At 38.7% G+C, this 17,512-nt stretch overlaps 1 protein-coding gene across 1 annotated transcript in view; it reads right to left on the bottom strand.

The window, feature by feature from the left end:
• Nucleotides 1–17,512, bottom strand: part of FMN2 (formin 2) — a 162,720-nt gene that overhangs the window by 22,234 nt on the left and 122,974 nt on the right. The window contains exons 15-16 of the mRNA XM_083732050.1: nucleotides 8,869–8,961; nucleotides 2,438–2,489 (exon numbers count right to left, since the gene is read on the bottom strand). Coding sequence (XP_083588176.1) covers nucleotides 2,438–2,489; nucleotides 8,869–8,961 — 145 coding nt within the window. The remainder of the gene's footprint in view (nucleotides 1–2,437; nucleotides 2,490–8,868; nucleotides 8,962–17,512) is intronic.

Raw genomic sequence — 17,512 nt, 5'->3', positions numbered from 1 at the left:
AATTGTTTGGGGTTTGGTGAAGACATTCCGTATCACTTCAGCTTTAATACCAGTCTGGAGCCTTCCTTGTCTGCCTGCGTAAGCTAGATAAACACAGACCTGTGTGCTTTCTTCTAATCTCAGGATACTTACTCAGAGATCTTAGAATATGCTCTTATTTGTGAGCTAAACATTTCACTTTTCTTTTTGCCCGTTTGCCAGAAATCCATTTCTTGAATAAACACTTCACACATTGACACTCTTAAAGCTGCTAAATATGATAAATAAATAAAAAAGTATACAACCTTTCAGAAATGGTTAAACATCTCACTTCTGACAAATGAACAGCCAGACACTTTATGGAATCTCTGGGTCAGACATACCATTTTCTTTGTCTTCATTATGTGTGAAAGATTAACTTTCCATTTCAGCTCATCTACTAAACAACTGAACTTTTCTAAAATACACTTGGAGCATTGTTCTCAAAACGTAAGTAATTTTAGGAATTCTGCAAAGCTTTGCTATTTCATAACTTATTTTTACTTGGCATTTTACAATGTCACAGAGAGACTTTTTTTTTTTTTACCATTTCCCCGCCATATCAAATAATGAACCAGTATGTCTGTGCAACTCCATTACATGTAATCATGAGATAGACACTGTGTTGCACATAGTCACTTCAAAAAGAAAAAAAAATCCAACCACATTAATCACATTAATCACCCTCCATCTAATCCATCACTGCAGCTAGCACATCTATTCATCCAATGCACCCACGATTATTTTACCCATGATTAGCAGAATGTAACTAATCTCTTATTTATCTAAGCTTTCCTCTCACCCTCTATCCAAAAAAGTGTGTTTGAAGCATTTTGTGTGGTGAATTCTAAAGAAACTTTCATATACTATTACATGATCTGCAGAAGGAAGAACCAATTTTACTGTTGCAATACAGGCAAATGTTTTATATACATACAGTACATCAAGGCACAGCACAGAGTTTTCCTCCTGCCTAGTGTCCCCTTGTCTCTAATATTAATCATGAAATATTTGAGAATGCTTATCTGTACAAGGCAGGCTCATAATCCTTAGGTAAGTAGTAAGCACATGTCATAATGTACACACATTTTGCTCCATAACCCCTGATGGAGTCTTGGCTGTAAATACTTATGTCCTTTAGGCTGCCAAGGCATTCTGTGGCAGTTTTTTAATATCTGGAACAGTCATCAGTGGTATAGTGAAATAAAATGCAGAGAAGAGGTGATCAAATAGGAAACAGCTGAGCAGAGTCCTCGGTACATCTATTGTGGTTTTGAGGGTTATGTAACTAATAATTTTATCATGTTTGTCCATCATTTATTGTGTTTATCTATAAGATGCTTTAAGTTACAACTAGGTACCTATGCATCCCACCTCTTCATCCCACCTCTTCATGAGAATCTGATTTATTAAAAATAGTTCTAGTTTTCTGTTACTACAATCTTCCTTTCCCTTCTCAACAGAAATGTAACAATAGTTAGTGAAGGAAATGAGCCCACCCCCCTTATGTTTTTGAACAGTGAATGTCGTCCAACAGACCACAGATAATGCAAAAATGAAGTACACATCAGGTGTTATACTGGCAATGAACATGAACTGCTTTCTGGAATCTGACAACTATTGCTAGAATCAGTTTAAAGCATTGAACTTAATGTGACATTCTTAATTATCATGCAGATTTCTAAATGGAATCCTGTACTAGCATTCTCAATTATTCTTTAAAACATGTCCCACTGTATTTCCTAGTATAATACAAGCAACTTTTCAAAAGTGTAATTTTTAAACAATCTGGCAGTTCCATGAGTAATTTCCATAAGATTTGGAAACGTGAATTTTCAGAAAAAATATTTTCCATTGCTATTAAAGAAACTCTTAAAGCCACAATGTTGAGAAAATTGCAAAAAGGAGGGAGAAAAAAGAAACCAGATTTTGTGCAAGAAGACTGAAGAGTCTTCAAAGACACAAACCCCATTAATGCTAACATCAATAATGAATTACACAGTGTATCTGCTTTAATGTGCCTAATTAACTTTGCAATGAAGCCACATTTAATTATCCACATTATTAATACTTTTATAGGAACTTCCCGCCCCCCTACTTTCCTTTGTATATAGTGGGTAGCTCAAAAGTACAGAATAAAAGTATTGTGCATCTGTTATTAGTCTGAGGAAGATGACCCACTTTTTTAGGCAAAGCACTGATTGGATTATTGTTTTAATCCTCTTGGAAGTGTTGTTAGGAAGAGTATGAACCTTCTAGCTTTACTAGCATATTATATGAGAGCATTGTATACCAAGCAATGCCCTATAAATTCTATCGGCAGAATCACAATTTGTCCTTTAAGACTTTGTTCCTTTTACTACCTAAAAAATAGAAGCTTATTAGAATGTTAGTGGAATATGAAGCTTGGTCTGCTCACCTTTTATGTGTCTCTTCCAGGGATTTCTCTTCCATTTCATGGTCAATTTTAGCTGAACAACAGATAGAGAACAAGATTATAGATAAAGTGTAATGCTTTTATTTAAGCATTAATTTTCTTAAGCAGCAAAATCCTCCTTTTACACACTTCTGAAAGGAAAAGCTCTGTATCACTGTATGAGCACTAAACTTGTGCACTTGGCCTTGGCGTGAAAGAAAATACACCAAAATCACTTCCAGAAGCAGTTTTCGATAGATGAAAAGTTATAGGTACCAAAAACAGTAGGTGAACACCTTGACTGAAGAATCAGGTTATGCAAATCACCAAAGTAGATGCGAAGCACATTCACAAGTTAATGACCTAGCAATATATTTACTTACTCACTTTGTTTCTCATTCCACCATCACCCCATATATATATATTTGATATATGGCAAGTTTGCACCAGTATGCCGCTTCAAAAAGAAAATGCTTGTATAAACCGATAGTGCTAAGACTAAATGGCCCATATCAAAATGTCATGTATACATCATTGCCATTATCACTATAGTATTAGTATCTAGTCACCAGAAAACTGAATTGGCACTGCCACAAAAATCCCTCACAAGTGGAATTTTGGTCAAATATTGGCATCTGAAGATCCCCTAACAATTTTAGCTGTATTGTGAAACAAGGATGCTTAGTATTGTTATCATGCTTTATGATAATTAAGGAACATTCTGTTTTCTTGTGGTTGTTTATTCTCCCAAAACGGGATCCTTCCACATCAAATATTTTATAATACCATCCATGATCAGTCCAAAATCTCTGAGTAATGTGAACTTTACCAAATCTGCATGCAGAAGAACAATTTACTGGGTGACATCCAATGATGGCCATCTACCAGCAGAATGGACTTCCACCGGCACAATGTAATTTTTCTTTACTCTTTTGTTCCCTGCAATTCCCAGAGCACACTTGGGAGAGCAAGGGGGTGAAGAAAAAGTGAAAGTCTTAGGCAGTCCCAATCCTCTAGCAAAACTGTAAAAAAATCCATGTGTGGAACAAAATGTTGTAAATAAAGATGGATTCAACCAATCCTGATGGGAGCCTCCAAATTCCAAAGGAAAACTTAGTTGCAGATAGGGCAAACTTTATGCAAATTGTTCCAAGGAATTGAAGCAACACAAAAACTAAGTGTATCACACTCCTTGACAGAATATGTATATCCAGATACAAGCCACAGTTATGAGGCAGTGCAACCATTGTACATGCCTTCTGAACTTCATGTAACTTGAATGTTTACATCACATGTTTAACCTCAACCTTTTTAAAACATGTTTTTTCTAGACATGGTTTGGACTATTTAAAAAGCCCTATGTCCCAGTTTCTGAATTTCACCATTAGATAGAGCTCTTGGAAAAATCTGTAAAAGAATTTAACAGCTGACCCTAACTACCTTAAAAATCTGCAGTGGGTGTTGCCAGATAAAAAAAGACCAGACCACCTATCGTGCTAAGACCTTTTGACCAAAGAAAGAAATAAAGGGTGGTAGACACACCAGCTTCAGCAACCCACTGAAATAAGATCAACCTAGATATTTCATTCTAAGCCTGCAACTTTAAATTAAAACGAACTGTGATTGAAGTTAAGTAGATTTCAGTTGGGAAAATCATTGCATAACTCTATCTGAAGCACAGTTTTAACATTTTATTTTAAGTATTCCTCAAATACAAATGCTAAAGCTTACCACAAAAATGCGGTGCTTGTCTCCAAGAAACTTGCACTGCTGAAAGTCTAGCGCTGCTTAGTGATTAACTAATGTAGAACGGTGGGTTAGAAAATGTATCTGCACTGTAAACAAAGTCATATGGGAGCATCGCTAGCTCATTTCCAAGATCACTCTGTTCTGACCAGATTATTTGAACTGGCGACAAGGTTTTACCACCATGACTATTTAGGTAGTTTATACAATCTTACACATCCAGTTTGTAACCATAAAAAAGGAGACAGATGTTGCCCAATTTATTTTCAGAAAGTACTAATGGATTACACCATTAAAATGTGATCCAAAGCAGAACAAGCTTATCGACTACATTTCTGTAGTAGAAAAGGAGTTTCATCACAATGCATTTCGTTAGAAGAAGATGGATAATTTTAGATTTTTGCAAAAGTAGGCTTCCTTGTGAAGAGGGTAAGACACAATGAGACTACCAGCTGACGCTTCTCCAGTACCATAAGCAGGATGGAAACATGTATGTGAGGCATGCAGTGCAGGTAAAAATGTGAAGCAGTGAGCATAGGCAGACTTTTGTTTAAGTATGTGTGTGGATCAATTATTTAAAAGAAAATAGCAAAAGCTAAAATAATAATAATAATAATAATAATAATAATAATAATAATAATAATAATAATACCACCCTGCCCATCTGACTATATGTATAAAGGGATAGAGGGCTGGTGCATAAAACTGCTCACTTGCGATGAATAAGGGAGTCATTACACATTGTTGCAATTTTGCCTGTCCCACATTGTCTTCTATTCTCTTCCATTTAGCAACTGATGGCTGGAGAAAAGCTTCAAGTTAGGGGTAAACAGAGCTATTTTGTACCGCATAAAGTAAATGGGATTATTGTTACAGACAAGGAAGAATTAAAGCCAGCATAGCTTGCTAAATCACTGAAGGTCAGACAAGGAGTTAGATGCCAAGATCTGGAAGCTGGCAGGCAAGAGCTAATGCTGAGACTGCCAGAAGACAAAGCAAGTTTATAAGCATTTGAGGCTTAAGGTGAGAAAGCACCAGAGTTGCTGCCCCAAAGTGGTTTGATACCAACCAATGCTTAAAGTGCTAGCAAGCTGCAGGGGAAAAAAAATACTTGGCTCTGTTCCTGTCCTTGTGCTGCAGAGACTTATTAAAAGATCAAGATCAAGCATTAATCTGAATACTTCAGCATCCCTGTGACACCTCTGATGGATCTTCCTTGTGCTTTGTATCTATTCATTCTGATGAGGGAGGTTGTATGTCCTTAATTTCAAAAGATTTCAGGTTTCTGAGGAAAGTGCCTGATGTTGGACACCATTCTGGAAATCTTCTGCTAGTTACACATTTGGAATCTGTGAAGCTCTTGAGATATTTGCTTTCTCTGTGACATCAGGTGGGTCCTGGCTACCAAATGACTCATTTTTCATGAAGATGAGGCCATCAAAAGTAAAAGGAAAGAAATGACTGCCCCAAACAGACACCCTTTTAGAGTTGCAGGGCTTTGTTTTGTTGGTTATCTATTTATCATTCTGGAAATAATTCTGCTACAGCAATTGAACTGGGACTCAAAAGCCATCTCAAAATTGTGCCTCGATGCCACTTTTTTTTGCCATTGTCCTCAGCTGCAAACTTGCCCGAATGATTACTGAATGCTATTACTGTTTCAAGCCACTGTCTAGCCTGAAGCTTTCTCAGTAATTTAAGCTATTTCTGCTGAATCAGACCCAAAAGTCTCCTAAGGGAATATCACAATTTCTCAGTGTAATTGAATATAAAATTGCATTTGAATAATAATCTCTCATTTTTAACTGCTGGTCTAAACTCTGAATCATTTTGTATGTGTTCATTGGTACCCCTTTCCCCATCTTTTCTCATTTAGAATGTTAAAGAAGCAATTGCCTAATTTGCTATGACTTTCCTTATGATTCACCTCCACATGTTGCCAGTTTTCTCTATCTGCCCAAATTAGTGCCTTTACTATGAGTCATTGCAACCACAACACAATAGATTTGAGAACGTAAATATGCTGTTGAACCGAAAGCCAAAGAATGTAGGCAGTATATAAATATCCTATAGAAAATTCCTATGCTGTTTGGAAATGTTTGGAAATTCCATTTTCCTTTTCCCAGAAAACACTCTATATAAACAGAGTGTTTATATTACCCTCATTTTTCCTAAATGGTCTTTGTGTGTGCAATCTACCTGAAACAACTCGATTATGCCTACGTAAACAACAAAAGCCCTTAGAAAAAAATATCAAAAATGTCAAATACTATGCAGGAAAGCAAAATCCTGTATGAACTCTTTCAAGCCTGATTTCAGTCCAGCCAGATAAAAAACAAAGGATTTCATATTACAAACTATATAACATTACTTTATTTTTGGAACTTAATCAAAAGGTTTTCTTCTCCATCTCTGTATTAGACTTTGTTCAAGAATTCAAAAGAAAAACAAGGGTGCTCAACCTCATGCTTTTCTTGTAAGGTAAATGCAGGGGGAAGGGCAGTTGAAGGCAAAAACCAGTAGGCAGGAAGGGGATATATAACCCTTCCTGGTAGTCAGCTCACCTCTCACATGTCACTTAGTGGTTTTTGTTTTGTTTTTGAAAAAAGCATAGTTCTGCCACAACAAGGCTATCAAGTAATCCCTGCTGGGAAAAACAACTAAGAAGGCATTTGCCTGGGAGAATCAGAGAGCACAAGTTGTATTAAGCAACTTGAGGATGTGGACAAACTGCTTGGAGGGATGATTCCTACCACTGATACTTGTCCTTTCTGCAAAGCTGAGCTGGGTATGTGGGCCTCATAGGTTGTGAATGCCTCGTTGAGGGATGGAGTCATCCCTGCTGCACTTAAAGAGGTAGTAGTGAGACAACTCCAGATGATGTTGAATGATTATGATTATTTGAATCCTTTCCAGTCTGGAGTCAGGTTCAGTTTGGAGAAAGAAAGAGCCTTGGACATCTTGAAGGATGACTTCTGCTGGGGGTGGGGGGAGTGTAACCATATTGTTCTCAGCAGATTTCAATATCACTGTTCATAGTACCCTTCTGAGGACTCGTCTGGGTTGAGACTGGGAAGCACAGTGCTAAGATGATTCTAGTCCTTATAGAAAACCATTATCAATTTCAATTTCAGTGGATTTCTTCTCCACTCCTTGGCCATTGGTGCCTCAGGGTCCTATTCTGCCCGCTACCCTATTGTTTACATGAAACCACTGGGAGAAGTCATGGGGCAGTTTGGGTCTTCCTCATTTTTCCACCTGCTCATCTCAGAAGACTGCTGACTTGGTGACAGGAGGGGTTACCAGGTTGGATGAAGGTGAACAACTGAAACTTCATCTGGATAAGACAGATGTGCTGTCAGCTGGGAAACGGTCCACTCTCAAGGGAGGTGTTCAACCAAGACTCAGATGGGCTTGCACTTCCTCTGAAGAGCCAGCTTCACAGCTTGGGTGTAATCTTGAACTTGGCAGTAACTGGGGCAGCTCAGGTTGGCCCAGGAATGACGTTTAACAGCTTTGTCTAATACCCTACTTGTGACTGGGCTACCCTACCCCCATATGGTTTTTAACTTTCTAGTTTTTTTCTCTTTTTTTGGGGGGGGGGGTGATCAGAGTGCTCTTCAAAGCTGCCATCAGATTAATTTGGAGATTATATGACTCCTTATGGAAAGAACTCAGTTTTTTTCTCCAGAGCTTGGAAAAAGTCTCTCAAGTAGTAGGAGCAGCAGCAGCTAGGAACCTTCTCCAACTCACATTTTAATGTGAGCCAGAAAAGAATTCAGGGGCTTTAAAATCCTGCCACTCATTTCAGGCAGGCTGTTACAACCACCACCCCCCGGAGTCATCTTTGGCAATCACTCATAGCCGTGTAAGATTGTCTTCCATGGACATGGTCTTAACAGTGAGTCTGTAAGTGACTGTGGAGGCTTCAGAGACAGTGATGATAGCTCTTGTTTCTTAGCTGATGGTACACTACTACTGAAGACACCCAACAGCATTTCTTTCAAAGTATTTCACATCAATCCCAAAGTACAAAGTTCTAACCTTTAGAAATAATAATAATTAGAAAGTTCCAAATGGAAAGGAAAATCACAATAACTATCATATTCGTTCCTATAGGAAATATCAGTCTGAGTTCTCCAGCAATTGGCTTGGAAACCTGAAAAAGCTAAAATGGAGGTGAGAAATAAGCCATGGATTATGAAGTACACTTTTGTGGCATTTTTTGTGAACGTGACCCAAACATTTTACAGAATTCCTTAAATTTTGTTTTCAAAACATGTGGCCTTTCAAAGACAATTTGCAAGTGAAATAAACCAGAAAACTGAACACATCATATTTTTAATACTTTGAAAAGTATCACCATGTATTTGGAGACAAGTCAAAGCACAGCTTCAGCTTCCAGCTTTATGAAATTGTCAAGAAACAAATGTTAGGAAATTGTTTCCTACACAGAATATGAACTCATCAGAAATATATATTTAAAAGTCAAAAACTGCCTCTACTATCATTTAGAAATGGAACACAGAACAGGTAGAGGTGTTCTGAAATGCAATGCCAATTGATTGAGCTAATCTACACATATCTGTGGTTTCAAAATAGACTCTTTATTCACCATGTCGAAACATTGTTTCCATAACCTTCTTTTGATAAATCTTGGAAAGGTTCAATGGCACCTCATTATTTACCTTGACTAATGAATTTCTCCATGCTGTCTTTAAAAGGCTGGATGTGTTCTTCTAATGAAAACTGGCAAACTTTGCCCGCTTCTGTCTCACATCCTGAAAATTGAAGTAACACACTGCATTAGAATGAGATTCATTACAAACAGACTTAAGCCCCAGTATTGGCACTTACATCTGATCCCATGAACTGTTGGCTCCAGCAAGCTTTTATGACTGTTATGCAATCACATGCAAATTCAACTGAAATAGTGTCAGACCCGTTTTGGATTGGCAGTCAATGCCACTTTACTATGAATAGGAACTCTCAGGAACATGGCATGGATGGAGAGAGACAAAGCTATGCCACGCTGATTCACCTACATGTCAAAATAAGCCATTGTAATTTTCACCAATCCTCCTGCCTCCATTCTACATTCCATACTGTTTCAGCACTGAAACAGAATGGAATGTAGAATGGAGGCCTAAAGCATGAGGACAGGTGAAAATTAGATGCCTTTACTTATGTGTGTGAAAGTGTGTGTGAAAGTGCTTTCCATTAGTTTACCACGACCACTGGATGCAACCCAATGACCATAGTCTATTCAGATTCCTGGGGCCTAGGTTTGGTATCTGTGGACAAGACTGTAAGAAATGTGAATAATTGTACTTTTTTTAAAAAAAAAAAGTTTAACCAACATTTACTGCCTGGTAGGAAACTTAAAAACAAAACTTACATCTGTCTCAGAGAGGTAGTCTCATAAAATATATACACATATGCAAAGTAAACCATATTTCTAAACTTTGTGGAATTGACTACTCAGCTACAGTAATTTACCAAGGCTCAGATCACACACACTTGTAAACATGCTTAACTATACTACCATGTGAATTCTATTGACCTCAATGAAACCATTCATGCTTACAAAGTTAAAAATATACTTAAGTGTTCATAGGCTCAGTGCCTAAACAAATGCAATGCTAGGTCAATTTCACAGCAAGTGCAAGAACTGCAGTGCAATATAAACTTCATTTGATAGACTATGTGGTCTCTGACTTTTGTTGTGTCTTCAGGCAAAACCAAAATGCTTTATGTGCTTATTTTTTTGTGGCAGCTATGGCATAGTCATGATAAAGGATACTCTATATCTTCTCCAAATGACTGAGAGCTGGAATAACTCCTCTTTAAGGAAAGCTTACAACATTTAGGGATTTTTAATTTAGAAGAAAAAGATGAGTGTGTAGGGTGTGTGATAGAAGTGTATAAGATTTGACAAATTCATGATTAGTAAGGCTATCAATAGCTGGTAGTTATGATAGCCCATGCACTATCAGAACAGTATGCTTCTAAACAGCAGTTGCCTGCAGTCATGAGCAGGGAAATATTCCTTAGTTCTTTTCCTCCTTGTGGGCTTCCTACAGTTGTCTGTTGTCAGAACAGAATGCTGGTCTAGAAGGCATTGGTCTTACCCAGAAGGCTATTCTTATATTCCTAATGAAAATTAGTTTTCATCCTCTTCAAAATGCTCAAGAAGGCCTTGCAGATCCCAGAAAAGAATCTTGCAAATATATTCCAAATGTTTCAAGAAGCTAACATATATGTTTTGGTTATTCTCAGCTGGTGGCTCCTAGCAAATAATCACATTTCATGACTGCTTTGAAGTTTAGGTCATCTGCAGCTTATCCTTACCTCAAACCTGTATCCTACCCTACAGCAAACCAGTGTGAATAGCTGCCACCAGCAGGGAAAACAAAACCCAGGCAGCCTTCTATCCACTACCACCCCAGACACGATTCTTTATGTGTAAGAAGTAATAAGCACATATTTATCATAAGGTTAAGTGGGTTACTAGCTTGCTTAGAGAGTGACCGGACTTTTAATTTAAACCACAATCTCTGGTTCATATATAACACTAAGCTATGAACATGAAGGTAAATGCTACCAAATGCTTCTCCCAGCCACGTGGGATGAGAAAGGATGGGGAACTACGAGTCAGAGGTTTGCTCAGGCTCAGTTCTGCTAAACCATGGTTTAGCATTGCCTGTGAACTGAGCCTATGTTTCACTATCAGGTTTCAGAAAACAATGCTCTACTACAATTTATGGAAGAAGGGAATCAGATGCAGTGTTACATTCATTTTATTTTAATTAACAAAATTATAGACCACATTAAAAAAATAAGTTATTTGCACAAGACTGAAATATTTATAAGAAAACGCCAATAAAATAAACAGTCTTTAAAAACACTTAACCATAATAAAATGATCAGCATATACATATAATCTGTATTGTTTCTAGCCAATGCACACAGCAATGAATGATGGTTAAGCAACATTCCATGATACCTGGACCACTGTCAGCACAGGAAGAATATCAGCTAATTTGCCAAGATGTTGATACTTTAAATGCAGTATTGGATTCTGTGAAAATCCACATTCATCCAATGAGAAAAAACTGTGCAAGGTATTAATTTGCCTCCAGTCTTAAACCCACTTACTAGGGAGTAAGATCCACTGAATTTATGGAGGCTTATTTCAAAAGAAATATGCATACAATTGTACTATTTGTGAATCAGTCAAAAGACAAGAGCTGAACAAACATATGATCAAGGTAAATTTATGATTTGATATTCATGGCATTCAGTCATATTTCAGCTTAATTTTGTAGGTTGAGGGGTGCATGCCATAATTCATAATATGTCAGATGTCATGCATCTGGGTATAAGTCTACAAATATACATCCAAATTTGCTCACATTTGAAGAATCTGCCCTTTCGGTTAGACAGTGAGAAAAATAACGAGCACTTCTTATTTGGGTACTTTGAAAAGTTTCCCCAAATTTATTTTCAGAAATATATTAGGGATATAGATCTTACATATTCCTGGAAAGAGAAACGCCATCTGATCTGAGTACTGCAGAGTCATATAGAAATGCTTGAAGTCGGTAACTTTAAAGGGAGTTCAGATTTAATGCAGGGAAACGAAGCCAGGTTTATCTGAATTGCACACTTTTCCATGAGAAGAGAAAGACCTCTCAATTTTCTTTTATTTATTTTTTTGGTATTGTTAGGACTTATGCTAAGGACTGTTGAAGCTTCAAAAGCCTCTACAGACAGCTCCTTGTTTGGAGTTTTAAGGACAGTAAAACATGACTCACAGATTGACTGAAATCCTGGCTTTATTTTACATATGGTTTAGGTTTAGGAGTCTGCATGCAGTGATGTTTCAGTCAATTAACCCTTTCAGCAATGTTTGCACAGGCTACTGAAGTATGTGGGTGCAGCACTAATGATTAGCTTGCCACAGCAATGTTTTACGTGGAAATCCTAAGAGGTTTTTAAGCAGCGGTCATGAAAACCACTGTTGAGTTGAGTAGTCCTATTACCTTGAAATGAATTATGTCAATATTAGCAGTGTATATGGGTTGTAGTTCATTAGCCTTCAGGACCATAGCCTTAAAGTACTCTTACATGCCTGCAGCCCATGTCAAAGTGACATGGACTCAGCACGACACGAAAAGCAGCAGCAGGAGGGCTCCTGACAAGAAGTCTGCATCAACCTCTATAGGAACTACTGACCTGGGTCCGCTCTGGGTGAGCCAGAATGAAACTGGTCAGATCTAGGAAGATTGTTTTGTATTTCTGAGGTCTGAAGTTTATCTGACACATCACCTCTCAGCTATAAAAATGACTTTCCCTCCTTAAAACACACACAAAAATCAGTTATTACAGGACTGAAGTAATTTCTAGAAGAAGAATGGAAAACACTTAGAAAAACGGTGAAAAGTACATAGCATAATGCAAAAGTGATATGTGTATAGAGGTTATACCAAAATTGTAAACCACTACAAAATGGGTACAGAAACATAAGCATGTTTAAGTGTCTGACTGTGTCAGGATTACCCTTACTGTCTTTTAATTGATTCTAGTGCACAGATTTCTGCATGAACATGAAGGGGGCAGATGGAGACGTAAAGAAGGAAAGCCATTCCTTTATAGAAGAGTCTTTGCTTACATTTCAATCCAGCATCTTCAATGCACAACTGGTGATCTTAATTTTTCATTGTAAACTGCATCTGAATGTATACTGGACCAATTCACACAATCAGTGTGATGTGTTTGCAGTAATGTCATCCAAAGTCTTCTTTTTACTAAGCAAGATCCACACCCCTGTGAACTTGTTAAGACAGCAAATCCGTGTTTCTGGAAAGGGGATGATATCCCTCTGTAGCCTATTCCACCTCCATGCATGAACACCCAGTAGCTGAAAATGTTACGCCCCCTGTTGCAGATGGGGTTTCAACTGTTGAACTGTGGCAGTGCTGAGCTGCAATTATGTCATACATTAATATATCCAAATGACTAGTCATAATTTAGTCCAAGGATCAGCAACATTTTTGGGTCTGTGTGGGCACAACAGCAAACTAGAGAACCTATTGTGAGCAACACCCCCCCCCCACAACCTATTGGCTATAATAAAATGTTTCTTTCAAGCCTACTTTGAGTGGGTGTGGGACAGGAGAACATGTGAGCACCAGGTAAGCACCTGTTGGTGCATATGAGCCCCAGACACCACATTGGAAATCCCTGATCTAGTTTTATCTATGCTCATTGATTATGCTCCTAATCAATTTTTGGAGCCTATTTTTTTTAAAAAAGAAATAGTTTGCAATGGAACATCTTCCAATGTGCCTAAATATACTTTTTTCAATGACAGAACCAAACTTCAGATATGATTGAAAGTAGTGGAACTGCAACCCAAAGTACTGGGACTTGAATATAAACTCATTTCAGCAATATTTTCAACAAACGCTAAGATGCGAGGGGTGGGGAACCCTGCAGGAGTTGACACAAAGTCCTAAACTTGAAATTCTCCTGTATCATTCCAATGCAGTAGCAGCCTTTCTCTTTAACAAAGCAAGTTGATTTAAGTATTGTAGCAAGTGCTAAAATTTCAAGTGTGGAATGACAGAGTTACTGAAAGTTATTACTCGACATGACTGCATCTAGGAGGTCTGCTGACAGCCCGGAGAGATCAAAAGCAGATCAGGTTGCTTAACAAACTATATGTCACTGAACTGAGAAAGGCTAAACTGAGAATCCTGGAGAGCTGTGAAATCAGGGAGCAATTGATGGAGCCGAACCAGTAGATATATTAATAAAATCCCAAGCTGTCTCGGGTCCTTTGTTTATTAGAGTGTCTGGTACATAACAGATTAATGTCCAGCCACATAATGCTTTAAAACAAGGGCAGAAGAAATTGGGGGCAGCAGAACAGAATGATTAGTGAAATGTTACATAGTTATGAAAACTGGACATGAAATTCGTGCTCTAAAATAGAAGAAATACCCCAATATGCTCTTTTGAACGTCTAAAATTGCATCTTCTTTACATAATACCTCTGAAGTTCCCCCTCATGCCAGTATTAGCAGTCTCCAGTGCACAGTACTGCTCTTAAAACAAACAGGGAAAATAAAAAGAAGGAACCTATGCAATCATCCTGAAAACATATATAAAAACAATCTATCCCCACAAAATTTTCCCTTTTAAGCACATGTGCACCCAAGCTTATCATTCTGATTACACACCATAAAGAAAACATTTTACATTATTATAAAAATAGTTTTAAGTTAGCATGATTTCCCACAGATTGCTAATACACTGAGACAGTCAGATGTAGCCACACAAGCTAGCTGTTGCTCCATTTTTATGTAGCACAACTTTCAAAATATAGGTAGGAATTTCAGAGGAAATAGCAATCACATTGCATGATTAGATTTGAAAGGGCAGAAACAAATGCACGTCACACCCAGCAATTATTGGGAAATAAGCGGTGCAGGTATACCACTTTGGAAATTATTTTGTGCACCAACTTTGCTCATTAATATAGTCATTCTTATTTTCTCAGTTGTGGAGAGAGAAGTACAAACCAACAGTTTTATACTTAAGTCTCAATGAAAAGTCTGATTTAGAATCTGAGCAGATAGATGACTCTCAGACTGGTTCAGTGCTAGCTCTTCCATGGACCCTATGAACTTCTCCCTATCTTATTTTTGGTCTTGTCATTGTCCTCCCTTTGCGAGCCTTACCAAACAAGTTAAGCTTTCTACTACTAAATGCGGGATACAAGACACAGAAGTGGTATGGTCCTCCTTGCTCATGACTCAGTTGAAGAAATTTCCTGTTGGTCTCAGCATGGATTTGCCCACAAATCAGGAACTAAAAGGTGCTGGATAAGTGTCTGGAGCTAAGATAAAGCTTATGGCTTACATCTTAACCCAACTTCCACTGTCAGGATCATCAGGCGGGCAGGGTTTCCATTCACAGGATGTACAAATGAACATAAGAGGAGCCCTTCTGGATCAAGCCAAAGGCCCATCTAGCCCAGCATTTAATTAGCTAAAGGCCTGGGAGAAGAGGAATGCTTTGCCTGGTGCCTAAAGATGCGTAACGTAGGTGCTAGGTGAGCCTCCCTGGGGAAAGCAGGTTGTCAAGATGTTCTCACGATGACCAGCCAGATGCCTATGGGAAGCCTGCAAGCAGGACTGGAGTGCCACAGTACTCTCCTCAATTGTCATTCCCAGCAACTAGTATTCAGATGCATAGTGCCTCTGACTACAAGCAGAAGGGAAGCGCGGGGTTTTACTGATCTATCCTTCCCCCTCTGCACCTTGAAAATCTGTTCCAGAAGGTTGGATGAATTTCTGGAGCAGAATGAGAGGCATGTAGGTAGCTGCAGGGAAAGGGGAGATGGGCAAAAAATGCTGCTTCACCCATGAACTTGAGCAGGAGCCCCTGCTCGATCCCAGTTCCCTTCATGAATGGAAGGATTCTTCCGTTTGTGTAGGGCTAGGTCGGATGCAGGCCTCTGGATGTAAGTTTTACTAGCTCAGGGGAGACAACGTGTGACAAGGCCTTCTCCATGGCAGTGCCCCATCTATGGAACACCTTCCCCAAGAAGATGCCTCTGCCCCTCATACTGATGACGTTTAGACACAAACTGAAGACATATTTGTTTAGTCAGACTTTTCAGATATGAATCTCAACCAAAATTTCAGCAGCTGGCATTGTTTTTGTATTTTTTTTTGTTTCTTTCCTTTAGAGATGTATTTTTAGATGTTTTTAATTATTGCTTGATTATTCTTCTGTGTTGTTCACTGTCCTATGCTGTCACAGGAGGAAGGGCCATAAAGAAAGAAAACTGATGGCAAGGAGCATATATGACAATATGCATGAGGAAAATAAGAGTATGCTTGAGCGTCTATGTACATGCAAGGAATCTGTGTTTGTGCAAGTAAGAAAGAGATATATGGTGGGGAATGGGGAGTAAGAGTACATATCTGTTTAGTTTAAAAGTTATTTGGAACCCTCCCTCCCCACAAAAAGAGTATTCAGCTATTAAGATGAGCATCCAATGGTTTATAAAACTTGCAAAAGCCATCGATAAATTCAGCTAAAGCCATTAAAAGGATTCTTTTCGTCAAGTCAAATTGCACTAGCTTTAATGCCATGCTAAATTTGCTGCTTTGAAAACCTCAGAAAATTGTTTCCTCATGTGAGAAGAAACTCATGTCATGTTTTTCCAACTGCTTGTGACTCTTAAGAGCTTTATCTTGCAACCGTAATCACCAGTCTCCATTTAGAATGACATTGCTTGACTGTCATGTGCAGGACCAGCATTATATTAAGCCAGAAGCAACCGAGAGATACTGCACGGTTTCAGATTGGCTTGTACAACTGAGAAGCAGGGGAAATCTCCATTAAGAATGGCAATCTCAGAACTTGATTATTGCAAGGTGGGGTGACTCTTGGGCCTCATCCCAAGGCTCTAGCTGATGTGAAATGCTGCGATGAGGCTTGTTGGGGACAGACACTACTTGTGCTCCAAAGCTTGCACTGGCTGCCCACATGCTACAGGGGCAGCTTCACCACTCTTAATAGTCTTAATTTAAAAAGGGAAAGGGACCCCTGACCATTAGGTCCAGTCACAGATGACTCTGGGGTTGCGGCGCTCATCTCGCTTTATTGGCTGAGGGAGCCAGCGTACAGCTTCCGGGTCATGTGGCCAGCATGACTAAGCCGCTTCTGGCGAACCAGAGCAGCGCACGGAAATGCCGTTTACCTTCCTGCCAGAGCGGTACCTATTTATCTACTTGCACTTTGATGTGCTTTCGAACTGCTAGGTTGGCAGGTGAGTCTTAATTTACAAGGTCCTTAATACAAGGTCCAGGATATCTGATGCCTTATAGCCCTGCTCAATCACTGTGTACTTCAGGGGAGCCTCTATTAGTGGTCCCCATGGCTCATATACTTGGCTTGAATCCACAAGGAGCTGTGCTTTCAGCATTGTGGGTCCAATTTTCTGGAATTCCCTTCCAAGTGAGGTCAGACAGCCCCCTATGCCTCCTGAACTTTCAGTGCTTACTGAACACTTAAAATAAAAATCCACCAGGATCTTTAATTGTGGGACTCTGAAGAACATTTCTCAAAGGATCCAAACCAGCTTCTGGAATTGGAAAAGCAGAACCATTTCAAAGCATTATATCCAACAGCCATCTCAGACAGATATCATGGTCATTGGTATCAAAAGCCGCTAAGAATTCCAAGAGAACAACAAAGGCAGTTTCAGTTCCAAACCGGGTCTGAAACCTGTCTGAAATATATCTACAAAAT

This window comes from Podarcis gaigeae, assembly GCF_964106915.1.
Source record: "Podarcis gaigeae genome assembly, chromosome: 3".
In the NCBI taxonomy this organism is placed as follows: domain Eukaryota; kingdom Metazoa; phylum Chordata; class Lepidosauria; order Squamata; family Lacertidae; genus Podarcis; species Podarcis gaigeae.
The sequence above is the reverse complement of the archived record's forward strand: the minus strand, read 5'-3'. Positions and strand labels throughout refer to the sequence as shown.